Source organism: Anser anser (assembly GCF_964211835.1).
Source record: "Anser anser genome assembly, chromosome: 28".
Taxonomy (NCBI): Eukaryota; Metazoa; Chordata; class Aves; order Anseriformes; family Anatidae; genus Anser; species Anser anser.
The window spans coordinates 3117111-3143510 of record NC_139749.1 but is presented as its reverse complement, the minus strand read 5'-3'; the positions used below and the strand labels follow the sequence as shown (position 1 = coordinate 3143510).

General features: G+C 58.7%; 2 protein-coding genes across 3 annotated transcripts; both read left to right on the top strand.

Moving 5' to 3' along the window:
- Nucleotides 1-711: 711 nt before the first annotated feature.
- On the top strand, nucleotides 712-15776 carry RPRD2 (regulation of nuclear pre-mRNA domain containing 2). Of its 2 annotated transcripts, XM_083813184.1 has the most exons (11): nucleotides 712-1337; nucleotides 3894-4023; nucleotides 4984-5084; nucleotides 6383-6460; nucleotides 7761-7813; nucleotides 8410-8536; nucleotides 9649-9824; nucleotides 10426-10711; nucleotides 11047-11322; nucleotides 11605-11808; nucleotides 12496-15776. In XM_083813184.1, the coding sequence occupies exons 1-11, from the start codon at nucleotides 1109-1111 to the stop codon at nucleotides 15207-15209; spliced, it is 4374 nt and encodes a 1457-aa protein (XP_083669310.1). In that variant the 5' UTR covers nucleotides 712-1108; the 3' UTR covers nucleotides 15210-15776. The 2 variants fall into 2 exon arrangements, with proteins under 2 accessions (XP_083669310.1, XP_083669311.1); XM_083813185.1 differs by lacking the exon at nucleotides 6383-6460.
- Nucleotides 15777-19201: 3425 nt separating this feature from the next.
- On the top strand, nucleotides 19202-25520 carry TARS2 (threonyl-tRNA synthetase 2, mitochondrial). The gene is made up of 18 exons (XM_083813189.1): nucleotides 19202-19347; nucleotides 19448-19635; nucleotides 19743-19866; nucleotides 20259-20380; nucleotides 20469-20586; nucleotides 20745-20809; nucleotides 20909-20987; nucleotides 21083-21229; nucleotides 21312-21410; nucleotides 21705-21871; nucleotides 21973-22135; nucleotides 22226-22363; nucleotides 22842-22919; nucleotides 23061-23161; nucleotides 23611-23712; nucleotides 24238-24310; nucleotides 24412-24526; nucleotides 25360-25520. Exons 1-18 carry the CDS (start codon nucleotides 19288-19290, stop codon nucleotides 25506-25508), a joined length of 2088 nt encoding a protein of 695 aa, XP_083669315.1. The 5' UTR covers nucleotides 19202-19287; the 3' UTR covers nucleotides 25509-25520.
- Nucleotides 25521-26400: the final 880 nt, after the last annotated feature.

Below are 26400 nucleotides of genomic sequence, written 5' to 3'. Positions count from 1 at the left end.
TAAAGCAGAGTAGGAGACGGGGACTTAGCCCACATCCTATATTTCAATAATAAACTTGTGGTTTTTTTAAAAGCTGAAGCTGTGGCAGTTGATGTGAATTTCTGGCAGGGCGGGGAGCAGCGGGGCCGGGGCCTTTTTGCCCTGGTGTTTTAACCAAAGCCTGACCCTGCTGCGGGTGCGCCGCTGCGAGGGTCCTGAGGCGATTCAGCCCCCGGGACCGGGGCTGGGCAATGCGGTGTGGAGACCGGTGAGGCTCCCGGTAGGGCACGGCTCCCCGGTAAGGCAAGGCTCCCCAGTAACCCGGTAAGGCACGGCTTCCTAATAACGCTCCCCGGTAAGGCAAAGCTTCCTAATAACGCTCCCCGGTAAAGCTTCCCGGTAAGGCACGGCCCCCCGGTACGGCTTAGCTCCCCGGTAAGCCTTCCCGGTAAGGCACGGCTCCCCGATAAAGCTCCCCGATAGATAAGGCTTGGCTTCCCGGTAGGGCTAGGCTCCCCGGTAAGGCTTCCCGGTAAGGCTCCGTTTCCCGGTACGGCTCATATCCCCGGTCCAGCTTCCCTCAGCGCTCCCCCCCCTCGCCCCTCTCCTCCCCTCCCCTCCCGCCCCGGCGGCGGCCATTTTGTGCCGCGGGGCAGGCCGGGAGCCCCGCGTAGGAGGCGGGCGGGCGGGGGTGCGCAGAGCGCATGCGCAGCGCGTGAGGGGACGGAGCAGGGGGGCGGGGGGGGGGCGCCGTGTGAGGGAGCCTGGCACAAAATGGCGGCGGGGGGGCGGGCGCTGCGCTCGGGGGGGGTCGCGGCCGAGTGACCGGGTCCGCCGCCTCCTCACCGCATCCGCGGCTGGGGGGGGCTGCGGGGGGCTGGGGCCGGGCCCCCTCCGGCCGCCGAACCCTTTCGTTGAGGCGGCTTCGTTATCCGCTGCCTCTCCCCGCCGCGTCGCTGCGGGCCCCGGCGGTGTTTTTGCCCCCTTCCCCCCCCCTCCCCCTTCCCCCCGGGGCCTGAGGGGGGGTAAAAGCGGCGGCTGCGGCCCCCCCCCCCCCGTCACGGCGGGCAGCGGCCGTTGAGGCTCCGCCGAGCGGCCGAGGCCCCGCCTGGGCGAGGAGGGCAGGAAGATGGCGGCGGGCGGCGGCGGCAGGGCCTCGTCGTCTTCCTCCTCCTCTTCCTCGGCCGCCTCCTCGTCGTCGTCGTCGTCGGCCGGCGCCCTGGAGGCCTCGCTCGACAGAAAGCTGCAGGCGGTGACCAACACCATGGAGTCCATCCAGGGCCTCTCCTCCTGGTGCCTGGAGAACAAGCGGCACCACAGCACCATCGTCTACCACTGGATGAAGTGGCTGCGGCGCTGTGAGTGCGGCCCGGGGGCGGGGGACGCCCCTTCCCCCCCCCCCTTCCCCTCCCTCTTTCCTCTCCTGGGGGCTCCCCCCTTAAAAAAAATCCCAAGGGTTGGGGGTCCCGAGGGGGATGGGGGGAGCCCTGGGGGTAACGGGGCCTCGCTGCGGGCTTGGCATTCGTGTCCTTGGGCGGGCTCGACGGGGTCCCCGTGCTGGTGGGGGGTCCCCAAATTGGTGGGGTCCCCAAGGTGCCGGGGTCCCCACGTGAACACGGACACGGATCGGGGTCCCCAGCCCCATATTCCAGCCCCGGCCGCTTGCCCCGCGGTCTTCTCGGGCAGGTCGGGGCGTGCAGGTGCGCCTGGGCAGGGGGCAGCTCGGTGGCGGCACCGCTTTGCCAAAGTCCAGGGCCTCCTGCGGGGCCCGGTCGGTTGCTTCCAGCTGGGGGAAGGAGGAGGAGGAGGTCTTGGAGCCGTGGGGTCGTGCCCCAGGTTTCCGACCTAATCCGGGGAGCGAGCTGCAATCTGGCGGTCTCCGAGGCATGATTGCCCAGAAATATTCCGGCATCGCGTAGCTCCTGGGTAAGCTTTCTGCTTAGAATCACGTGTCCGTGCTCTTTTTTTTAAAAAAAAAAAAAAATTGTTGTTGTACCTGGCCGGTGGTACCTCGGGCCTCCGGAATCCTGCCCGCGCTCGCTTCGGTTCTTCCGGCGCGTTGTTTTGAGAGGTGCATGGGGAGATGTGCTCAGCGCGGGGCTAAGGCATCGTCACCGTCCTGATCCCTGGGACGAGCGGTCTGCCAGAGGCGTAAATAAGAAATACAAGTGCTGGGGGTCGAAGCTCCCCTTTGGCAAACGCCAGCAGCAGGCACGGCGCTGGCCCGGGGGAGGGAAATGTTTCCCCAAGCCTAAATAAGGCTGGGTTCTCTCTCCCGCTTCGCCGCTGCGTGAATGTTTGGTGCGTTGAGGGAGCCGAGGCGAGCTTTGTAGGGACGTGGAGGTGACGGTACCGAGGGCTGAGCACAGCTGAACGGCCTCCAGCTCCCTCTCCGTGCTCGGGGACGTGCGGAGCGGCTTCTCCTCCTGCCGCCGCGAGCCTTTTGGCTCCTCATCCTGGGATCCCCTGAGCATCTCGCCGTGGGTCAGGCTCAGCGTCGTGACCCGGCTCCGAATTTCCTGCCTGCATCTCAGGGCAGGCTTTCGCTTGGCCTGGGCCCTCGCTTCCAGTGCTATTCAGGCACAGCCCTGCTCATTTTTCTTCTTCAGAGCTTCCGTCCCGCTCGCTCGCGGCGTTGAGACCCTTCCCCAGACCCCGTGGCCACGGCGTTCGTCTTTCTGCGCCCAGCGACGTCCTTCTGCACAGCTTCTCCGCTCCAGAGGGCTTCCAAAGCCCCTTTCCTACCCCACGCTCCTGACGCGGCCCCTTCCTCTCATTCGTACTCCTTTATTAGCCTTTATCTTGTCCCCAGGTTCATCAAAAGTCATTTAATTGCTCTCTTTTGGAGGCTGGTGCTCTGCTCCTGCTCTGCCAGCTCCTGGTCGCCGCCAAGCTGTTGGCTCCCCCTGACCCGTTGGGACCGACGCGGGCTTTTCTTTGTTATTGTTATTTTTTCCTTTGTTTTATTTTCTTACCGGCGACTTCAAGGCTGCCCTGGTGCAGCCCTGGCGGTGCTTGAGCTGCTCGGGTCCGTCTCCCCCCCCTGTGGACAGACACCCTGAAGGCATTTCGGTTCTTTCGTGCGGCTTTTCCGTGACAGCAGCCGCTGGGCCTTGCTTGGGGGCTGGTTTCTTCCTCCTGGGGGGATTTTTGGTAGGAAAACGGAGCGCCGTGGGCAGGACGAAGAGGGGGAGAAACGGGGGAAACGAAGCGTTCAGCCCGTGAGGCTGCGTGCCTGTTCGGGGGCACGGCTCCATCGTGGGTTGTCCCCCTTCCTGGGTCCAAATCCCCGCGTTGCGTTGTTCAGCCAAGAAGTTATTTAGCACGTGGACCAGGCTCCCCGCGCTACGACAAAAGGCTGGGTGAAATAATTGACTTTGGAACTGAACGTGAGCAAGATAAAAGCGGCCTGGGAAAAGCCATGACTCTTGGAGGCTGTTACAAGCCCTTGCAGCTCTAACAAAACGAAAGGGAAGGGGTTAAATGTGATTATTCCTAGAAAATCGTGCGATTCCAGAGCTTCAGGGGCCGTACGAGCCCCGCGCTCCAGCATTTGACCTCCTAGCGCTGGCTGCTGCCGCTCCTTCTGGTGCTACCTTCCTCTTGTGGAGGGGATGGCATGGAAATTTGGTGGGTTTTGGTGGGTTTTTCTGTGTTCTTGCTGTGCCCGAGTCAGGACAGGGGCCTGACGTTACTGGGAACGGCATTTACTTCTGGGGAGACGTGGAAGCGAGGGCGCTGGGAGCTGTCCCCTCTAGCTCCTGGCTTCTCCCGTTAGTTTGGGCTTGCTGCTAGACAGAAGCGCTGCAAAAATAAAAGCAGGCACTTAAATTATATTAAAAGTGCTGTGGACACGGCTGCTCTTACCTGATGATGAATCTGAATGTTGTTTGTTTGTTTTTTTTTGTCTTTAGCTGCCTTTCCTCATCGATTGAACCTTTTTTACTTGGCCAACGATGTGATACAGAACTGCAAGAGAAAAAACGCCATCGTGTTCCGCGATACGTTTGCAGAAGTGCTGCCTGAAGCGGCTTCGTTAGTGAAGTAAGTAGCGGCGTGCTGGAAGGCTTGGTGCCTCCAAAAACGCGTTTTGTTTTTTTTTCCCCTCCATTCCTTTCACATCTCAAGCTCTAGAAACGTCAGCAAAATGTCAAGGATTTTTTCCTGTTGGGTTCCTGAATTCGGCCTTTTAGAACCCCTCGTTTTAAAGGTGTTAGCTCGCACAGTCGTGCTTGCAGAGACCAGTCCCGCATTCATGAGGCCACTCGGCGTGTTAAAAGTGCTCCGGGGCTGTGCTGTGAAGCCCGGTGCTGTGACGCCGAGCGCTGTGCCCGTCCCGGGCTCTGCAAGGAGGGCGTGCAGCTGCCTTTTGGCCCCAGGGGGATCTCCTTCACCCTCAGGTTCTCACATACCTACATCTACAGGTTCTCAAAGTCAGTCTCTAGTCCAGATTTTGGGTTAGAAACGATTACGTGGGAGAAATCGCAGTGAACTCGCTGCGTCTGTCTGCTAGCGTTCATGTATCGCGGGGACGTGATTTGGCCGCCCCTCGTTGCGAAGCCCCTCGAAGGCTTTTCTCTCTCCCGTGAGCATCTCGGGGGCTCCAGGCGTTCCCGTCCTCTCTCCTTCCCGATCAGAGCTCGTTATTCCCCGCTCAGGTCCTTCAGGGCAGCTGCTTCTGGATCTTCGCAGGGTTCAGGCTCTTTTTTACTCTTACTGCTCTGAAACCACCTACTTTTACCCCAAAAGGCATGTCTGTGGCCCTGATCCGCTGCAATTCTGGCGTGTCTGTGTGTCTGACTTCAAGCGGGTGGGCTGCAGCCGGGATTTCACTAGGACGCCGTGCAGCAGCATGTCTTCCCCTGGATAGGCAACTTCCTGGTCTGAAGGGTCTCGGGAACTTTTGATTTTAACCTAGAATTACTTCACTGTTTTTAGAATCATGAGAAATTGGGGTGTGTGTGTGGAGGAAAAAAAAAAAAACGATCTGCTCTTCTCTTTCAGGGATCCGTCAGTTTCCAAATCCATAGAAAGAATCTTCAAAATCTGGGAGGACAGAAACGTGTACCCTGAGGAAACTATTTTGGCACTAAAAGAAGCTCTGAGTAAGTCATTTGCCCTTTGTGGTTCTTAACTTACCAACACGCATGCAAGTTTGATAAGGTCAGAGAATATTTCTGATACCAGAGCGAAATGCCTTTGTCGTGCGTCTGTGCTCTTTCTACACTTGCACGGAGCAGAAAGTGAAGGTAGTGAGGTGTGAGGGGCACCGAATGTGTCCGCTTCGTGCTTCTTGTACCTTCCTAAAGACGGCTCTGAATCCTTTAAGGGAAGCTGGAGTTGTTCCAGCCGAGAGTAAAACCCGCATGTGATGGATGTGAAGCGCTCTTGGAAGTCCCGAGCGTTGTGCCCCGGGAGAGGCTGTGTCTGGCACTTCCCTTGTGTGCGAGCGCTCTTACACCTGAGCTGAGTCTCAGTTGTGATGGAGGGGTGAAGAACGAAGGCGGCTTTGTTCCTTCCTACTCAGTTTTAGTAATAAGTTGGTTTTAGTAATATTTGTCGTGTAGGAAACGGGCTGAAAGCAAAGCTGGAGGCTGAGGTAGCCCGTTTGTCCTCGAGTACTTATTGAGACACTCTGCTTAAAAACCGAAATCACTAGTACTGACTTGGAAGCATGTGTAGTCAGTTAAAACCAGCAATTAGCCAACACAGTTAGCCGAAGACAAGTATTTGAGCTTCTCTTGAAGGAAATTAGACCCTGTTTGTGCTTTGTTTGGTTACATCGCTAACAGCCGAAGGAGCTGCGGGAGGTCCTTGCCTGTGGTTTCGAAGGGCCAGTTGTAGTTGTTGCAGAGAGATCCGGCACCTTGGGCTCGGATTTTGGCACGCGGAGAGTCTGTAGTTGAGCGCTGCATGTTGAGAAGTGAACTTTACGTATGCCTTAGGAAACCTGGAGCTGCTGTAACTTTAAATGTATTTCCGATCACTTGCAATCTAGGTATTATGTCTGTTTTTGCAGCTTGCGTTACTTGTCTGTTGAATGCTAATTTCCTAAAAGCCTGCCTAAAGAGCGGTTTAAAAAAAAAAAGGCGGTTTAGTTTTATTTTTAGACGCATTGTGTTTTTCCTTTTTATTTTGGTCGTTACTGTGATTTTTGAACTGTCGTAGTGCAAGGGCAAACAGAAACTTGATTTAAAAATGGAAGACCACCCCGCAGGTTGCTGTATCCCTGAGTAAACTTAGGTTCTCTTGGGCATCCAGCAGCTCACCGAAGGAAGTTGGTCTAGGTATTTTAAAACAAATTTCTGTTCACTCTTTCTACCGTACAACCATATGGCACCAAAAACCAGATTCTTAAAGGAATCCCATAATGCCAGACTGCAAAAAATGAAATGTTTTCCAGGTACCACTTTCAAAACTCAGAAGCAGCTGAAAGAAACTCTGAACAAACAACCGAATAAGCCGTGGAAGAAATCTCAAAGTAAGGAAACAATGTGAACTCTCTGAACTAATATAAAAATTGCCTTCTTGAGGAACAGAAGAAAGGCTAGCCCTAAACGGGCAAAGTACCTGGACTAAAATACGAGCCAGCATGCACCTCCCAGGCTTGTAAAGCTCCTTACAGACTAATATGTAAAGTGCCAAGGAGTTGTTGCTAGAGAACCACTTTTTTAAAGGAATGAAGTATGAAAAAAAAAAAAAAAAGTCTTGAGAGTAGAGGAAAGATCGGGTGAAACCTCTTGGAAACTGGCGTTAGACTATGCAGAGATGGAGAGAAGACAGACAGAACCCTGCGCTTTGGCGGCAGGAAGGCATGGTGGACAGGACCTTCATGTTCAGGAACACATCTTCACCAGCAAACTAGATGATAGAATAAAAGAAACCTGGAAGCTGTCAGTGCAGCTAATGAACTTTTCCATCCAACATTCCCAGGAGTGCAGACTAGCTGGCAATGCATTTTTAATACACTAATCTCACTGTACACTAAAGCCCCGAATGCAAGATGATGGAACTGTAGGGGTGAGATGCAGCACACGCCTGCCGGTACCAGTGCTGAGAGCAGAAGGTTAACAAAAGAGCTTGGAAGCTTTTATTACTTGGCTAACATCACAAGCTGCTTTCCCCAACCAGAGTACATTCAGCACGGACGAAGGATGTAGCGTTTCACCTCATATCACACGTTTCTCCTCTTTTGTCCAGACACAAATGGATTTAGCATCTCCTGATGGTGGGATTCCGTCCATCCCGTTAGGGAGATGTCAGAATAGGGGTGTAGGATTTTTTTTTTTCTTTAAGGTTGAGAGCTTGGTTAAGCCCCGTAAGTAGGAAAGAGAGACCACATCTGAAGGAAATGCTGAGCTGTGTGGTAGCTCTCAGTCTGGCATTTAGGAAATAATATTACCTCGTAGGGAGGCATAAGCTGTCATCTGATAAAACTCTTAGATCAACCTTTGCAGGGACTTGTCTTCCCAACAGCAGAGCTGAAAAAGGTATGCACACTAAACTTGTGCAGCACATAAAAATGTCAAGTGCTAGTCTGATTTGTTGGCCACCGTCACAGACAACCTAGCTGTGCGTGACCGTGTCCGGTTTAGCTAACGGAAAGCCAGAGCACTGAGGGACATCCGTGTGGAGGGAAAGCTGCGGTGAATAACAGCAGCCTGCGAGTCTTTTGTTGAGTTACGTTGGAATGCTTTTAATTAGAGCTGCGTTTTGTGACTTTTGATTAGCATCAACCTGTAATTGCTCGGTTTCTTTATCCTTTTTCTTTCTTCCAACAGCATCCACAAACCCAAAAGCTGCTTTGAAGTCCAAGATTGTTGCTGAATTCAGAGTAAGTTTGCAGGTGGAAATGTTCTGTTGCACTAACCTCTGTCCTTGGGCTGTCGTTTTTGTGTGGCTTACGTCCACCGGCAGCATAAGCTTGATCAGAAGCTCTAGTATCCGGTGTCTTTTTTTATTGGTGATATTGGCTGCTGGGCATTTCAGTTGTGAGGCTTTTTAGGGCTAGTAGTGAAAAGTGCAGCTTGGGGTGGCGGAGGAGTTGGTGGCAATAAATTCTTCTAAAATACTCCCCCTGAAGGAGCAAGATAATGTTGCTGAAATGCATGCTCACTGGCGAATGTAATGATTTAAAAAAAAAAAAAGTCCTGTCCCTATTCTTAATCATCACAGCTAAGCCAGGAGACTTGTAGAATTGCCAGCGCTGCCTAAACCTGTGTCAGCTGATCTGTTGGACTTCAGGTTCAAAATCCAGAGGTTCACCTAGTCTGTTTCTGCAGTAGCTTTAACTCAGAAATGAATTAAGTTAATCGCAAAAAAGCATTGTTTGTTGCTGAAGCAGATCTGCGGCGTTAGCTTTGCGAAGCGGGGCGTTCTGTTCCGCAGAACGTGATGAGGATGCTTTTCTTGTTTGATTTTTTTTTTCAGCCCCAGTCTCTCATTGATGAATTGCTGTTGTATAAGCGCTCGGAAGACCAGATAGAACTGAAAGAGAAGCAGCTTTCCACTATGCGAGTGGATGTGTGCAGCACTGAAACACTGAAATGCTTAAAAGGTAAAGACAGTGTCTATCTAATGTATAAAAACTGACGTCATTGAAGGAGGCACGAGTACATGCTCTGAGATGTCGGAACTCGTACTTTCTGTTGAGCCTTAAACCAGAAATTGGACTCTGTGCAGTTCAGAATCACTGAACAGGCGCCTAAAATATTTAATTTGGGCCCGTGTGTAGAAACGAGCTGGTGCAGAGCTCAAAGAAGGCAGAAGTGATGGAGCTTTACTTTGTACCATTAAAACACGCCTTCATACGCAGTTAAAGCATGCGTTCTTCTTAACGTATTCAGTACACCTTAAAGAATTTCAGATTTAGTGTTTTAAGGTAAGACGTTCATTGCTACGGTTTGAGAATGCCAGCTGTGGGTCTGATAGCAAGCCGTGCGTATGAGCAGTGACTGAACAGAGTGCTGGTAAACCACGTTAGCAGAAAATTTCATTGTCGAACTGCAACCAGCCCAAGCTGTGCTCCGTGACTGCAGTCTTTGAAAATTGTTGTTGGCAGTTGTAGTACCTCGTAGATGTTGTGAACCCTGATGATGTGATGACACTTCAGATGTTATGAACGCTTTGTGATAATGAAGGAAGGGCAGAACTCCGTTTTTTTTGCCTCTTCCCAAACAAAAGCTGGCGCTCTGGTTAATTGCAAGAGTAAAATTTTACACTTCTGTCTTAATTTATCATTAACCACAAACGAGTTGAAAAACAACAAAGGCCGCTTGCAGCTCGGCCTCTTGCAGTGCCTTTCGTTGGCTGATGATAGCGTGTTTCTCATGCAATCGAACTCCTCGCGCACCAGAGGGATGATGTGCGTCGCTTTACGCTTCCAGGATACTGCAGTGGTTTCGATGCCGCGGTATCGCCCCGCACGCAGCGCGCAGCCTGTTCGGCGCGGTGCGTGAACGCTGCTTGCCGCTGCGCTTTGCATGCACAGGGCAGGGCTTTGTCGCTGCTAACCGACGAGCGGAGCAGTTTGGGGAGCAAACGGTGGCGCGGTGCGCGGGGTCTCTTGTCTCAGCTCCCCAGTGGCTGCTGTTTAGGGGACGCTTCTGAGAGCTGATGTCCCCGTCTGGTGGACGACGGCTTATCTGCGCGATGTTAATCTCCTTCTAGACAAAACAGGAGGAAAGAAGTTCTCCAAGGAGTTTGAAGAAGCAAGTTCAAAGCTCGAAGAGTTTGTAAACGGCTTGGACAAGCAAGTGAAAAACGGCCCCTCGCTAACCGAAGCCCTCGAGAACGCTGGTATATTTTATGAAGCGCAGTACAAGGAAGTCAAAGTCGTAGCGAATGTAAGTGTGATTTTCCTCAGACTTCTTTGTGTGGACTGACGTTTGCCTGTGTTTTGCTGGGTACATTGGAGGCTGAAAAACGCATCCTCTCTCTGTTCGTGAGAAGGAGACGCTACAAAATTCCTGGGTCAGAAGCTGAGTTTGCAGAACCTTGCGTGTTGCTGCAATTTTAGCGCCTCTGCATTTTTAAAAGGGGAGATAATTGCACTTAGTCTAACAGATCCTAAATTCTGGAAACCACACTAGGTGTGGTCAGTATGAGAACTAGGTGAACAAACAGAGAGAATTCAGTACAGCGTTGTATAAACAGAACAAACAAACAACCCTCCCCCGAAAAAAGGAACAACAAAAACTGTAGCTGATTTGTTAGAGAGTGTTTTTTATGAAAATTGTTTTAAGTCACTGGAAACAGCTTTTATCTTCCCCTTCTTAGGTGTTCCTTGCTTTGCAAGTCAAAGCTGAGATCCTTCTCAGAGTAGGGTACAGATAATTGGAAATTGAGATGGTTTTCTAAGGATGTGTTCTACTTTTGTTATAGGAGTAATTGCGGTATGTTGTCTTCCCGTAAAAGAGACTCAGTTCAATGTTTGTTCCTTCTCAGGCTTACAAAACGTTTGCTAACAGAGTGAGCAATCTAAAGAAAAAGCTAGATCAGCTGAAAGCAACGCTTCCCGATCCGGAGGAGTCTCCCGTCCCCTCCCCGAGTATGGACGCCCCATCTCCAACAGGCTCCGAGTCCCCCTTCCAGGGAATGGGGGAGGAGGACAGCTCACGTTCTCCAGCAGCTGGAAACCGCAAGGTGGTGTCTCCAGAGCCTGTGACAGATAATCGGGATGTGGAGGACATGGAACTCTCCGACGTGGAGGACGATACATCTAAAATTATTGGTATGTTCTGCGTGAGCGGCAGCGGGGTCGTGTAGAAATTGTATCTGCACAAAATACCCTTTGCAGACCTCATTTGGGATGTAGAGCATGTGCAAAACCCTCGCTGGGCTGCGGATGGTGCACTTGAGTTGCAGTCTCCTGCACCAGTCCTCCAACCCTGGCAGGGAAGTTAGGAGCTGACTGTGATGGTTCCCCTCTCCCAGACCACTCACCAGAATGCTTTTTAGATGACCTAAGGGAGTCAGACTCAAATTCCCTGCCCCAAAAATCTCATACCCTAAATAACCCTTGAAGGGCAGAGAGATAATTCTGGGCTTGTTCTCCCCCTGCTGCAGTGGAAGAGAGGAAGGAGAAGCAGGCTGCTCCACCTTCAGCACCTGCGAAGACTGAAAATGCCCCTAAAGCGGCGCCGTCCACCGCTGCCGTCAGCACAACCTCGGTGACGGTGACGACACCCGCCCAGACTCCTCCGACTCCTCCGGCTCCCAAGGTGGTGAGCGCGGCGCCCGTCCCTCCGTCGCCAGCGCTCGCGTTGCCTAACCTTGCTAACGTTGACCTGGCAAAGATCAGCTCCATTCTTAGCAGTTTAACTTCTGTAATGAAAAACACAGGTGAGTGCTGAAGTGCTCCTGGCGCAGGTGTTTGCTTTTGAAGAGCTCACAGCGGAGTTTTCCCTTGTAAACTTTTAAAGCTAAGTTGTCGCAAAATAAACGTGAATGAGTTCTTACTTAAAGATTGGCTCGGTCTCTCTGACACGGGACTCTTGGCTTCGTGAGCCTCTCCTTGCTCACGCTCGCTGGAACTCTGCTGCGGTTGTATCTGTGGGAAACGTGAGCCAAAAAAGCTCCTGTTAACGAATCAACATAGGTGAGCGGTGTGTGCTTCCGTCCTAGGTGTCAGCCCTGCATCAAGACCTTCTCCAGGAACCCCGACGAGCCCAACAGCTCTTACCAGTGGCCTGAAGACGCCTGTCCTGGGGACTCCGTCTGCTCCTTCAAACCCGTTAGCAAATATTCTCTCCAAAGTGGAAATAACTCCTGAAAGCATTCTGTCTGCCCTCTCCAAAACCCAGACTCAGACTGCGCCAGCACTGCAAGGTACCGCACTGGATTTTGAGTGAATGTCTAACGGTGCGTTTGACGTCAGCGTCGGCGCTGACACGTGCCGCTGTGCAGCCCCACAGCGAACATGAAGGGAGAAAAGCTTAATTGAAATGGGTTACGTTTTTTGGCACAGCGTAGGTGACCTTCTCAGGTAACGTAAGTGTTGTGGACCAGTGTTTTATTACCTTCCTGTACATCTTCACGTTTCTGACGTGACCTTTGGGCGTTTTTCCCGGGGCACTTCATGGAAGAACAGTGAATGTGACGGGAGAGCAAATGAGGTCACTGTGGTTTCTTTGTGCTTCTGAGAGAGCTTTTCTAGCGGTTAGAGCAGAAAACTTCTCAAAGGCGCTCTCCGTGCTTCCGCGGCTCTGGTCAGCAGTGCAGCGCGTGCGCCTCTCATACTTGTCTGCAAAGCCAGGATGAGTTATTACTGAACTTACTCAGACGTATGTTGTAACTTACATTTATAGGTTAATCTGAGCCTCTGGCAAAAGCTTGTACCTCTGTGGGTACTAACATTAATATTAAATGCAGCAAAATCCAGTCGTTTTCCTGGCTAGAACATGAAGTAGTTTTAAGGAACATCTGTAGTATAAATGCAGGGGTCTTTCCCTCGGCAGCGGTTCAAGTTCTCTTGCCTCTTACCTGAGTATCTGAACGCAGCGTTCTTTTTTCCAGGTTTGTCATCCTTACTTCAGAGTGTTGCTGGAAATACCATTCAGTCGAGCGAAACCGCGTCACAGAGCACTTCAGCATCGCCAGCCAACACAACCGTACCTTGCGTGAAGGGAAGGAATATTCCTTCCAACACTCAGTCCTTTATATCCAAAACTTTTGGTTATTCTCCAAATTCGTCAACCGCTGAGGTTTCCTCGACTTCAGTTACTAAGGCTCCCGTCGGACATGCCGCGGGGCTTTCAAGTTCTGGTTTTAAGCCTCCAACCAATTCCCTGGGGTTCTCCAGTTCCCACCCTCCCAGCCCTTCCTCCCTTTTACCGACAGACACCTCGATGAGTCAATCCTCTGAGATTTCAAAGGCGAAGCTGGAGTCGGAACCCCCCTCTCCAAGCCTGGAGATGAAGATACACAATTTCCTGAAGGGAAATCCTGGCTTCAGTGGTCTGAACTTGAATATTCCGATTTTAAGCAGCTTAGGGTCCAACATCGCAACGGAAAGTCACTCGGCTGACTTTCAGCGTGGTCCTACCAGCACTTCCATGGACAATGTGGACGGAACGCCGGTGCGCGATGAGCGAAGTGGGACGCCCACCCAGGACGAGATGATGGATAAGCCAACGTCGAGCAACGTCGACACCATCTCCTTGCTGTCAAAAATCATGAGCCCCGGTTCCTCTACTCCCAGCAGCACGAGGTCGCCTCTTCAGAGCAGGGACGATGGCTATCCCCAGGAGCTTCCCAATTCTGTGCACACCTACCGGCCCTTCAGCCTCGGCAGAGATTCTCCGGCCGGCATGTACAAGCAGCCCGCGGATAGCATGGAAATCCCCTCCTCTTTAATGGACTCCTCGCAGGAGAAGTTTTATCCGGACACATCTTTTCAAGAAGATGAAGATTACCGTGACTTTGACTACTCTGGGCCCCCACCATCTGCCATGTTAAACCTGGAGAAAAAGCCCGCCAAGTCAATTTTGAAATCAAGTAAATTATCCGAAGCTGCGGAGTACCAGCCGGTCCTGTCCAGTTACGGTCAAAGATCGCAGGATTTTAGCGTCAAGTCGTCGTTCCCGCAGTCGATGAGGTCTATTCTCGATCAGAGCGAGAGCTGTGACCCGCTGTCGACATCTCCAGGGATGTACGGGAGCTACGGCCTGCGGGGAAACGACTCCACCTCGGATGGTTCCCCTTCGCCCAGTAAGAACGACGTTTTTTTCGCACCGGACTCCAATCACAACAACTTACCAAAATCCGTGGTGCACTCTGGCCTCTCGCAGAAGCAGTACCCGGACTCGCCCCACTCCATTCCCCACCGGTCGCTTTTCTCCTCCCAAAGCCCCGCGGGCAGACCACCTGCGACGGGCGTGGACAAGTCGTTGGGATCTTCCATATCCGCCACGTCGACGATGGAGTTCAAGAACATGCTCAAGAACGCGTCTCGTAAGCCTTCCGAGGAGAAGCATTTCGGCCAGGTTTCTAAAAGCGGCTCGACCGAAGGGGTTGGCTTGTCCGGCCACGGCCAGGCTGGAGCGCCCAAAGGCGAGCAGCAGCAGCAGCAAGAGGAGCACTACCGCATAGAGACGAGGGTGTCGTCGTCCTGCTTGGATTTGCCCGACAGCACCGAGGAGAAGGGAGCCCCCATCGAAACGCTGGGCTACCACAACGCCTCGAGCAGGGGCATGTCCGGGGAGCCCATCCAGACCGTCGAGTCCATCCGAGTTCTGGGGAAAGGAAGCAGAGGACACGGGCGAGAGGCGAGCAGGTCAGGGTGGTTCGAGATAAGCAACACGGGGAGCGCGTTCGATAACGGGCCCTCGAGCGCCTCGGAGCTGCCCGGCATGGGCGGCTTTCAGGCGCAGTACAAGGAGCACGTGCCGCCGTTTCAGGAGAGCGTGAACAATTTCAGAACGAATAACTTCAGCCCTGCTTTCGACCACCACATGCCGCCTCCCATCGCGCCTCCTCCCCTGGAGCACGGGACTCCTTTCCAGAGGGATCCGGTCGGTCCCCCCCCGGGGCCCCCGGCCGCTCCCCCCAAGGATCACGGCAGCCTCTTCCCGAGGGATCACTCGGTCCCCCCGCACATGCCGCCCGTGGATCACACTAACCCCTTCTCGAAAGAAACCTCCTCTCCGCTCTCGCTGCCCCATGGCGTGCCCCCGCCTCCTTCCGTGGAGCACACCGGGGTCCCCTTCCCCACTCCCCCGCCGCCCCCCGTCCCCGGGGAGCACGCCGGCGTCCCCTTCCCCGCGCAGCCGCCGCCAGCCGGGGAGCACGGCGGCGTGCCCTTCCCCGCGCCTCCCATCGCCGTGGAGCACGGCGGCGGCGCCTTCTCCAAGGAGCACGGTACCGTTCACCAAGGGACGATGAAAGAGCATTTTAACGTGCACGCGGGACCCAGGGAGGCGGCGGCCCAGCCCCAGCGGGACCACGGCGGCGGCGCGCCCCTGGGCCGCGCGCGCGAAGGCGTGGGCCTGGGCTCCCTCTCCCGAGAGCAGCTGGGGCCGAGCCGCAGCGTCACCCCCGTCGGCCCCGCTCACAGAGACAGTGCGAACCGCGGCGGGATGATGGTCAGGAACCCGCGGGCAGACTTCAGGCCCAGGGAGCCCTTCATAAACAGAGACCCCTTTCACAGCCTGAAGAGGCCTCGGCCGCCTTTCGGGAGGGGATCCCCCTTCTTTGCACCAAAACGCCCGTTCTTCCCCCCCAGGTACTGAAGCAGACGCCCGTCTCTTGAGCGAAGGTATTCGGACATTGTAGAGAGCAGGGGAGTAGCGCTTTCGCTTGGTTTTCCTTTTTTTTTTCCCCTCTTTCTTTCCCTCCCCCCCCCCTCCTTAAGAGCCCCATAACACTTTCCTAAATTAAATGTTCTGTATTTTTTTGGTTGTTTATTTCCTAAGCCACCCAGTTGGTGCGAGACTAGAAAAATGTTTTAACGAAAAGAAGTATTGCTGTTGTAATAAAACTTCCAGTAGTAGTTTAAACAAAAAAAAAAAGAGAGAAAGATGAAATGCGCGATGTTGGGATGTTATTTTAGCTGATTACCAAATTGCTTTGCCTCCCGAGCCCTCGGAGCCCGTGTCAGAGCACAAGGAAGGGTTGGGGGCAGGAGCTCTGCTGCTGGTAGGGAAGAATAAAGGGTCCAAGCGCTTTGTGTGGTGATGGAAACACCAACCCACCCTCCCTGTGCCTTTCCTGGGGGCGAGTCACCTCCACCGCCGACGCCTGCAGGGTCTGCGCGGGGCCTCCTCCCCCCGACTGCTTCTCTCGCTGGCAAAAAACCAGCAAGCCCCCGCTCCGTGGCTGCCCGCGTACGGCGCTCGCCCCAAGAGCCTTGAACTTGGTCTGCTTCAGGCAGCGGGCTCTGGCCTGCGCGCTCCCCAGCATCTCCTGCGCAGGTTTCGGCCCCCCCAAAAAAAAAAAACAAATAGGGAACTCTCCAGCAGCCAGCGGGGGCACGGAGCCGGGTCCGGCAGACCCGGCGCGGTCGCGGCCGTGCGTTCCCTACGCCCACCTGGTCGCAGCGTCCTCCGCACGGTGCGGCCCCTTCCGTAGAGCTCAACCCCGTTTGGAAAAACCTGTCTCTTGGTTTTGTTTTTTGTTTTGTTTTTGTTTTTGTTTTTTTCCCCTGGGAACACCGTTTGACTTTGTATGTGTGTATATATAATCGCTTTTTAATTACATCTCTGACTGTTTGAAACTCACAGACTGTAAGACGAGAGAGAGAGAAACCTGCATGCGGAGAAATGGGGACGATGCCTGGCTCCCTGCTCCCTGCGTGCTTTCCGCAGGGACGGCCCTGCCGCCGCGTGCGCAGGGGGCTTTTATATGAAGTTGGAATTTTACTTGATTTTTTTTTTTTTTAGTTGGTAGAGTTCATTATATATATGTTTGATAAAGGTGTAGGGTTAAATATCTACATAAAAATTACAAAATGAGAAAATGGCAGAGCATTTCTTTGTTGCGTGTGCTCGGGCTGTGCTTTATTTAATACAGAGGGCGCGTGGCGCGGGTGCCCGCGAGGAAGCGGAGGCAGGCTGCGAGGTTTTGCCCCTCTCCCCGTGGCGGACGCTGGTTTCGGACGGGGCGCTGGGCCCGTTGGCGGCCCGACCGCGCAGCGCGGCGGGGAAGAAGCCAGCGAGGGGTGGAGAGGAGAGGAGCGCGGGGCTGCTCGTCCTTTCCCTGTGCCCCAAACCCTTCAACGCCCGGCTCCGGCCACTGCAGGCCGTGTTCGGGTTCGGGGTCTGGCCTCAAAACCGCGGCCCCGGCTCGCACAGGAGCTGTCGCGGTGTCGCGAGGCGGCGTTCAGGCCCCGTTCCCCGGCGCCTCTCTTCCCGTCCCGCTGCGGGGGTGGCTCCGGCGCGGGGACAGAGCCAGCGCTAACTCCAACCACCTTTTCCCTCTAGATACAAGAATGTGAATGATTTTGCTGCTGCTCTTGCTTAAAGTGGTGATTTCCAAGTCCAGCTGTGTTCGGATGGGAGGTAAGGGGGGGGCCACTCGCCGGCCGGCGTCCTGGCGCTCCGCGGTGGCTTTCGAGGTCAGTTGAAGCGAAAGGACTCGTGACGAGGGAACCCTTACCGTAAAGAAATGGCAAAAAAAAAAAAAACACCAAACATTTGAACAGTGGAAGCTGCGCGTTTTTCTGTTTGGAGGTTTTTCCTTTTACTCTGTGCTGTTACTTTAATAGCGGCGGTAACGAAGGCACCACTGTACATATGTAAAAACCACCTGGTGATTTTGGGACGCGAAGGCGTTTGTTTTTCCTCCCGTGTCTGTGATTTCAATCCCCTTAACCACGCTTTAACTTTTGTATTTCACCTGATACGGAAAACAAACGAAATAAACGTGTATTTTTTAAATAAAAGCATGAAGCGGTGTGTCTCATCACGGACATGGCTCACCGGCACGCCTGCGGGACCGAGAGGACGGACACACGGACACCCGCCAGGGAGCTCCTCGCCACCCCGTAGTGCCGCTGCCCACTGAGAGTTGTGCAGGCTTGAGAGGCCTGTTGGATAATGTGAATAATGTACGTCGTTTGTTTATTTTTTGTGTGCGTGTTCTTTTTCGTTTGTTTTTTTTTTTGTTTTGTTTTTTAAACCCTGCGGAATAACCAAGTGTGCTCTGAGGCCGCGGGAGGGTGAGCTGCTCTTGTTCCCAAACCGCTGTAAATACCGGCTGCTTTTTTCTTTCCCTGTGCCTGTAAAGATGACTCGGGTGCGTGGGGTCGATGTTCTCAAGTGTCGGGGTGGAGAGGGCAACGCGGGTGAGAGGAGGCGACGATGAAACCGCAGATCATTTTGAAAATGTGTATTAATACATTTAATAAAACACCAAGTTCGGCTGGTTTCATATTCGTCTTTAATGGGGCCTTCTGCTTGCCTGTGGGGGCCTCCGGGATGCTGGTGGCTGCTCCCAGGCCTCTGCTCTCCGCTGATGCTCTTCCTCCTCCTCCTCCTCCTCCTGGGTTTCCCCTTCCCAGGAGCTGAGGGCACCGGGAGAGGATCGGAGCCTCGCCGAACACCTCCGTGGAGCCAAACTGCCGCTGCACGTGCTGCTCTCCCCTCCGGAAAGGAGCAACGGCTTCTCCCTGCTCCGCCTCCCAGGGTTTTTCCTTCACACATGGCTTTAATTTTTGGCTCTTTGTGCTGTTTTGGCTGCTTTTTCCTTGTGTTTTGCTTCAATTGAATAAGGGCAAGGACCTGTCGGGGGCTGGCTGTGTTCCGGCACTGGGTATTTCCCTGCGGTGCCCCCACTTTCCCTACGCCCCGTGGGCTGGAGACGAAGCACAGCCACGCTGAGGGTGAGGGGAGCGAGCATCAACGTGGGCTTGTACCCCCAAATGGAGGCTGCTGCTACGGCTTCTTCCCCGCAGCACCCACGAGCAGGATCCTTGGACCTCAGCCTACAGAAGAGTGAAGCCTTTGGACAAAGAGGGGGCTCCCAGACCCTATAACAAGAAGCCCCCAAAGGTTTTGGGGTGCCAGCATGGGGGTGCCAAGGCCAGGAGCTGGGGCTGCTGCTGGGTGGGCTACAGGGGCCTGGGGGGCTCCTGGTGGCTGGATGGGATTTGGGCTGCAGGAGTGCAAAACGGCGGCGTTTTGGGGTCTGGAGAATTTGGGGCGTTTTGAGGGATCTGGCCACACGAATGTGAAATGACAGTATTTGGTGGCTGGCTGCAAGAAGCGTGAAATGGCGTTGTGGGGTCTGGAGAATTTGGGGTGTTCTGAGGGGGGGCTGGCCACGGGAGTGCTAAACGGCATCACTTTGGGGTCTGGAAAATTTGGGGCACTTCTGAGGTGGCTGCAGGAGCACAAAACGGCAGCATTTAGGGGTCTGGAGGATTAGGGGTGTTTTGAGGGGTCCAGCCACGTAATGGGAGCATTTTGGGGCCTGGAGAATTTGGGGCGCTTTTGAGGCGGCTGTAGGAGAGTAAAATGATGATGTTCTGGGGGCCGGAAAACTCGGGGCACTCGAGGCGGCCGCAGGAGCACAAAACGGTGGCGTTTGAGGGGGGTCTGGTGAAATTTGGGGCGGTTTTGAGGTAGAGCCGGAGGCAGGGACGCAAAATGGCGGCGTTTCGGGGTCTGGCTCCTGCGGGCCTAAGGCCTTTGGGGACCCCCCCAAAAGGCGTCCAGCCCCCGGTCGCGGCCGGGGTCGGGGCCTGAACCGGGGCCTAGGCCAGGACCGCGGCCGGGGCCCGGGCTGGGACCGGAGCCGGGGAACCTGAGCCCGCCCCGGGGAGGTCCCCGGCGTCCGCCCGCTGCCGGAAGGGGCGGCCCGGGCCCCGCCATGCCGCCAGCCCTCACCGGGGGGCGGCTGCTCCTGGGGGCAGCCCCTCGCCGTTACCGGGTGCGCCGAGCCCCCGGTCCCCGGGTTTCGGGGGTGCGGAGCGGGGGCTCCCCAATCGCCCTGACCCCCCCCCCCCCCCCATCCCCGTATCTCCCCGCAGCCCCACGTCGCCGAGCGGCTGCGCCTTTTCCAACGGCTCCAAGCGGCCCGGGAGAGGAGGGCCGGGGGTGATGATGGTGGGGGGAGCCCCCCAGCGGGGACCCCCATCCGCATCGCCCTGCCCGGGGGGCGCTGCCTGCACGGCCGTGCCCTGCAGACCACCCCGCGGCAGGTGGCCGAGCAGCTGGGGTACGGCCAGGGGGGGTCCCCCCCGGTTCCCCCCCGGTTCCCCCATCCCGCTGCCGGGCTCCTTCCCCCCCCCCCCGGCTCACGTTGTCCCCGCGTTGTCCCCGCAGGTCGGGCCTGGCCGCCTCGGTGCTGGTGGCCCGGGTGAACGGGGCCCTGCGAGACCTGGAGCAGCCCCTGGAGAACGACGCCGACCTGGAGCTGCTCGACTTCGCCGCGCCGGAGGGGCGGGCGGTGAGTGGGAGCTGGGACCTGGCCCCCCCCCAATGTCCCCCAGTGCCCCCACGTCCCCTCTGTGCTGCCCCGATCCCCCCCATTGCCCCCCAGTGCCCTCACGCATCCCCCATTTCCCCCACCGGGTCCCTCATGTCCGCCCCCGTTGCTCCCCGTGTCCCCCCCCCCCGATCCCACATTCCCCCCGTATCCCTCACGACCTCCATGTCCCCTGTGCCCTCTGTGCTTCCCCCAATAACCCCCGTGCCCCCCACGCTCCCTTTGTCCCCCACATTCTCCATGCCCTTGGCGCTCCCCATGCTCTCCGTGCTTCCCGTGTCCCCCACCACACACCCTGCGACCCCCGTGCTTCCTGGGTCCTCCACATCTCCCCTGTCCCCTCATGTCCCCAGGCTTTCTGGCAGTCCAGCGCCTTTGTCTTGGGAGCGGTGCTGGAGCAGTTCTACGGAGCCACGCTCTGCAGCACCGTGGCCACCGAGGATGGCTTCTTCTGTGACGCCCACATGGGGGACAGGTACAGGGGCTTCGGGACACGGGGGCGATGGGGACGGTGCCCTGTAGGGTCCCTCGCTCGCATCCCTAGTGCATCCCCGTGCCCGCAGGACGGTGCAGCGCAGCGAGCTGCCGGCGCTGGAGGACGCCTGCATGGCCTTTGCCCGTGCCCAGCATCGCTTCGAGCGCCTGGAGGCCACCCGCGAGCAGCTGGCGGAGCTCTTCAAGGTGAGGCCCCCGGGTGTCCCCTCCCCGAGCACATCCCGGTTGGAGTTGTTGGACACCGAAGGCTTGGAGTTGTTGGACACCGAAGGCTGGTGTCACCCACGCTGGTGTCACCGCGCTGGTGTCACCTCCGCCACCGCCGCCTGCCTTGCTCCCCCCAGCACAACAGCTTCCAGCTGCAGCGGATCGAGGAGGAGGTGACGTCCCCCACGGCCACTGTCTATAGGTGAGCGCGGGTGTACCGGGTGACGTCCGTGGGCTGCTTCGGGCAGGGCGGTGACATGTCCGTCTCCTGCGTCCGTTTGTCCGTCTGCCACCCTCACAGGTGCGGCCCGCTGCTGCAGCTCTGCCCCGGCCCCCTCCTCGGGCACACGGGGCTGATCGGGGCCCTCCGTGTCCTGACGGTAGGCTCAGCAGGATGGAGGGCGCGGGGCTGGTGGGGGACCCAGCCGTCTGGGTTCCCCTGACGCCCCCCCCTTGCTCCCGTCTCTCCCCGCAGAGTTCGGCCGCGTTTTGGGGGGACCCCGCGGAGCGCCGGTCGCTGCAGCGCGTCGCTGCCGTCGCCTTCCCCAGCACCCAGGACCTGGAGGCCTGGCAGCAGGCGCAGGACGCGGCCGCTCTCCGCGACCACCGCCGCATCGGCCGGGTGAGCCCTGGCGAAGGGCGGGTTTTGGGGATCGGATGCCGGCGTCCCCCGCGGTGACATTTTCCCTGCCCCGACCCCGCAGGAGCAGGAGCTCTTCTTCTTCCACAAGCTCAGCCCCGGCAGCTGCTTCTTCCTGCCCCGCGGCGCCCACGTCTACAACGCCCTCGTCGACTTCATCAGGGTATGGCCACAAAGACTGCCCCGAGGCCTCGGGCTGTCCCCTTACCCCGGTGCTGTCACTGTCACCTCCTCTGGGAGCCACTGGGGACGGGGCTCTGCCTCTGCCCAGCGGCACCCTGACCCTATGGGACCCCAAATCGTGGTTTTGTGGTGGACTCAGTAGCGTTAGGTGCACGTTTGGATGATCTCAAGGCTCTTTTCCGACCTAAATGATTCTGCGAACGCCCTCGCCTTGCCGTGGGGGGCCGTGCAGCTCCCCCAGGGCCAGGCTGACGTCCCCACCACGTCCCCACAGAGCGAGTACCAGGCGAGGGGCTTCTGCGAGGTGGTGACCCCCAACGTCTTCAGCCCGCGCCTCTGGGAGCTCTCGGGGCACTGGCAGCACTACAGCGCCCACATGTTCTCCTTCACCGCCGGCACCGAGACCCTCTCGCTCAAACCCATGAACTGCCCGGCCCACTGGTGAGCCGAGCGCGCCGGGCTCAGCGCGGGACGGCGGGATGGGGCTCAGCGGGGCTGACGCTGCGTCTGTCTGTCCGTCCGTCCGCCCGCCCGCCCGCCAGCCTGATGTTCGCTCACCGGCCGCGGTCGTGGCGGGAGCTGCCGCTGCGCTTGGCCGACTTCGGGGTCCTGCACCGCAACGAGCCCCCCGGCTCCCTGACGGGGCTGACGCGGGTGCGGCGCTTCCAGCAGGACGACGCGCACATCTTCTGCACGCTGGAGCAGGTGGGTGCCCCCCGAGTCCCCCCAAAGGCTCGCTGTTCCCTCCCACCCCCCCCCCCAAATGTTTTCCTGCTCACAGCTCGCTCCCCGCAGCTGGAGGACGAGATCGGCGGCTGCCTGGACTTCGTGCGTTCGGTCTACGCCGTGCTGGGCTTCTCCTTCCGCCTGGCACTGGCCACGCGCCCCGACGGCTTCCTGGGGGACGCCGCGACCTGGGACCGCGCAGAGCAGGTGGGGACAGGGGCCGCGTGCCACCAGGAGCTGGCCCAGCCGCTGTGTCCCCCCTCCTGGCGTTGCCGTCGCATCTCCTGCGACGTCTCAGCCGCCTCGTCCCCGAGCCCTGCGTGCCGTCTCCGTGTCCCGAACCTGCTGGGCATCGCCTCCTGGCTCTGCCGCCGCGTCGTGTCCTGTCCGTTGTGTCCCCCTGCCCTGTGCATCATGACGGAGCTGTGCTGTCACCTCCCCTGCGTCAGGTCCCCTGCGTCACCTCCAGCCCTGCCGCTGTGTCCCGTACAGCCCTGCACCGCGTCCCACCTGTCCTCCCTCCGTGCCACGTCCCGGGCGTCGTGTCCCCGTCGTGTCCGCAGCTTCACCGGTGCCCCCCTTCCCACCTTCGCCCCCCAGTCCTGTGCGTCACGTCCCGGTGTTCCCAAAGCCCCCCCTGCCACCACGTCGTGCCCCCTCCCCACCTCCCCGTTTGCCCCCGCAGCAACTGGAGCGGAGCCTCCGGGATTTTGGGGAGCCCTGGGAGCTGAGTCGGGGTGACGGCGCCTTTTACGGCCCCAAGGTGAGCTTCGCATCGCGTTGCAGGGGACGGGGGGGTCCCAAAAGAGCCCGTGGGACACGAAGGGGCCCTTTGGGACCCCCAAATTCTGCATGTGGGGGCGGAAAGAGCTTCACTTGCTGCCCCCCCCCCTGCTTTTTGCAGATCGATATCCGGATCCAGGATGCGCTGGGGCGGCATCACCAGTGCGGCACCATCCAGCTGGATTTCCAGATGCCCGAGAGGTTTGGGCTGGAGTACGCCAGGTGAGGGGGGGGGCAGGATTGGGGATTTGGGGGGGGCAGGATTGGGGATTTGGGGGGCGCAGGATTGGGGATTTGGGGGGGGATAGGGGTTGGGGATTGGGGGTGGGATAGGGGTTGGGATTGGGGGGGATAAGGGTTGGGGATAAAGGTTGGGGATGTGTTTGGGAATGGGGACAGGATTGGGGACAGGGGGTCAGGGTGGTTTTGAGGGTGGGGGGGGCAGGATTGGGGGTGGGGGTGCTCAGGGTTGGGCACGGGGGGGGCAGCTCAGGATTGGGATGGGGATGATGGAATTGGGGCCGTCAGAGGGATCAGGACCGGGGCAGGGAGGGGATTGGGGCCGTTTGTGGGGTGGGGGAGCTCAGGGCTGGTGCTGTGCTGGGCGCTCAGTGCCCTCCTGCAGCCCCCCCGGTGCTGTCCCCCCCCCCATTAACGCCGTGCCCCCGCAGTGCCGCCGGCGGGGCGCTGCGGCCGGTGATGATCCACCGCGCGGTGCTGGGCTCGGTGGAGCGCATGGTGGCCGTGCTGGCCGAGAGCTGCGGGGGCAAATGGTGAGGGGCCGAGGACCCCCAAAGTCCCGGGGCATCCCAACCCCCTTTGGGCACCCCAAATCTTTAGGGGCACCCCTGAATCTCTGGGACACCCTAATCCCCGGGACACCCTAATCCATGGAGGCACCCCCAACCCCCGGGACATCCCAATCCCCTTGGACACCCCTAACCCTTAGGGGCACCCCCCAAGCCTTAGGGGCACCCCCAACTTCAGGGGCACCCCCGAATCTCTGGGACACCCTAATCCGTACAGGCGCCTCCAACCCCCTGGGACACCCCAATCCCCTTGGACACCCCCAATCCTTAGGAGCACCCCCAAACCCCTGGACCACCCCCAACCCTTGGGCCACCCCCCATCCACCAGGGCACCCCTCATCCCCGGGCCACCCCCCCCCCAATCCCCAGGGGACCCCAAACCATCCCCAATTCCCGCAGCACCCCCTCTGCCGCCTCCCCCCCCCCCATCCCCACCAGCACCCCAATCCCGGGGCCCCCCCTTCACCCCCGTCTGCCCCCCCCCCGCAGGCCGCTCTGGCTCTCCCCGCTGCAGGCGATGGTGATCCCGCAGGCGCCGGACACCGAGGGCTATGCCCGCGAGGTGAGCACGTCCCCGCACGTGTGTGTCCCCCCCCCGCTTTGCTGTGTCCCCCGGTGTCCCCCGGTGTCCCCCGGTGTCCCCGCTGACCCGGTGCCCGGCAGGTCCACGCCGCGCTGCGTCGGGACAGCGTGGCGGCCGACCTGGATGCCGACGCGGGCTCCACGTTGAGCAGGAAGATCCGCCGGGCGCAGCTCGCCCATTACAACTTCCAGCTGGGTAAGGGGGCGCAGGGACCCCCCCACCCCTGCCCTAACGGCACCCCCGGTGTCCGTCCCCCCGTGTCCCCCCCCCCGTCCCCCCCAGCCTGGGAGTGGCTGCGCTGAGTCAGTGGTTCCCGGCCGCCCGCCCGCCTCCGCATCCTCCTCCCGACCTGGAAGCTGGGATTTGGGGTTTTGCGGGGTGGGAGGGCCGGGAAGCCGCGGGGACCCCCCCCCCGCCCCGGGATTCCTCCGGGAATCCTCCAGGATTCCCTAATGGGTCGAGGCGGGGGGGGCGCAGACGTGCGCGGGGCTGCGGGCGCGCAGCCGGCAGAGGGCTCTGGGGGCTGACACGGGGGGCATGCACACGGAGGGGGGGGCCCCCACCCATGGGTGGGCTTGGGGGTGGCAGCGGGGGGGTGCCCACGCGTGGGTGCGTGCACTCCGTGTTGGGGGGGGGTGCCTGCGGGTGGGTGCACGAGCACGAGGAGGGGCCCCGTAAGCGTGCCCCGGGTGGGTGCACAAAAGCGACGGGGGTGTGCACGGGGGCGACCCCGGTGTGCAACGTGTTTTTGGGGGGGGGGGGGTGGGGGGGGTGCAGCAGCACGGCGTGGGTGGGGGCGCGCACACGGGGCGTGGGCGCGCGCGGCCTGGGCGTGAGCGTGTGTGCGCACGGGGGCGTGGGTGTGCACAGCGCGGGCGTGGGTGCATGCCGCGCGGGGCCGCGCGCCCCCCCGCCGCCGCAGGGGGCCGGGGGCCGCCGTGCCCCGAAACCGACCCCTGCGTCGAAACCAACCTCTAATCCACGCCCCCCCCCCTAAATTTTTATGTGTGTCCCCCCCCCCCGAACAGTGGTGGGCCGGCGGGAGCAGGCGCGCGGCACCGTCAACGTCCGCACGCGGGACAACCGGCGGCTGGGGGAGCGCGACCTGCGCCAGGTGCTGCAGCGGCTGCGGGAGCTGCGGGACGCCCGCGTCCCCGACGCCGAGGAGCAGTTCTGACCCCCCCCCCCCGCGCCCCCCCCCCCCAAAAAAAAAATTAAAAAAAAATAAATAAAGCGCTGGAAAACGGTGCTGGGCTGGGGGCTTGCTGCGAGCTCGGACCTTCTCCGGACCCTCCCTGGTGCCACGAGCAGACCCCGGTGTCCCGGGGGTGCCTGCGTCACCCCCCCGTTTGCACACTCGTGTCCCCCCCCTCCCATTTGCACACCTGCACCCCCCCATCTGTAAACCTGCATCCCCCTTTGCACACCTGTGCCCCCCACCTGCACACCGCCGTCCTTCCCCCCCCCTTCCCCAAGTCCCCCAAAGTCCCCCCCTCCCCACAAACCGCCCCCCCCCTAGCCACAAAATCCTCCCCCCCCCCCCCAAACAACGTCTGGGTCCCCCCACCCTGACGCCTGCTGCCCCCCCCCAACCCGGACACCCGGCGTCGCCTGGGTTTTCCCCTGCCCGGGGGGGGGCGAGGGGGGGGTTGCGCAAACCCGCGTCAGCCGGCACCCGTTGGGCAATCGCTGGGGGGGGGGCCCCCACTGCCCCCGCGGGCACCGACCCAAAATTATGGGTGCCCCCCCCCCTCCCTTTCCCACCCCCCCACCGCTGGGAGAGGGGCTCAGCACCCCAGCAGGGTGCAGCTGAGCAGGGGGAGCCCCTCTGCCCCCCCCCCCATGTCCAAAGGGGGGGGAATTTTGTGCCCCCCCCCCCATTCCTGGGGTTAAGGGACGTGACCGAGGTCGTGTCACCCTCGTGCCAACGCCTGCGCCCCGTGACCCAGGCGGGGTCACCTCCTTTGTCCCCAAGGTGGTTTTTTTTTGGGGGGGGACGGGGGTGAGGCCACCCCTGGGGGAGGGTGGGGGGGTCCCGCTGCAGGTGCCCCCCCCCCCCCCCCATGTCC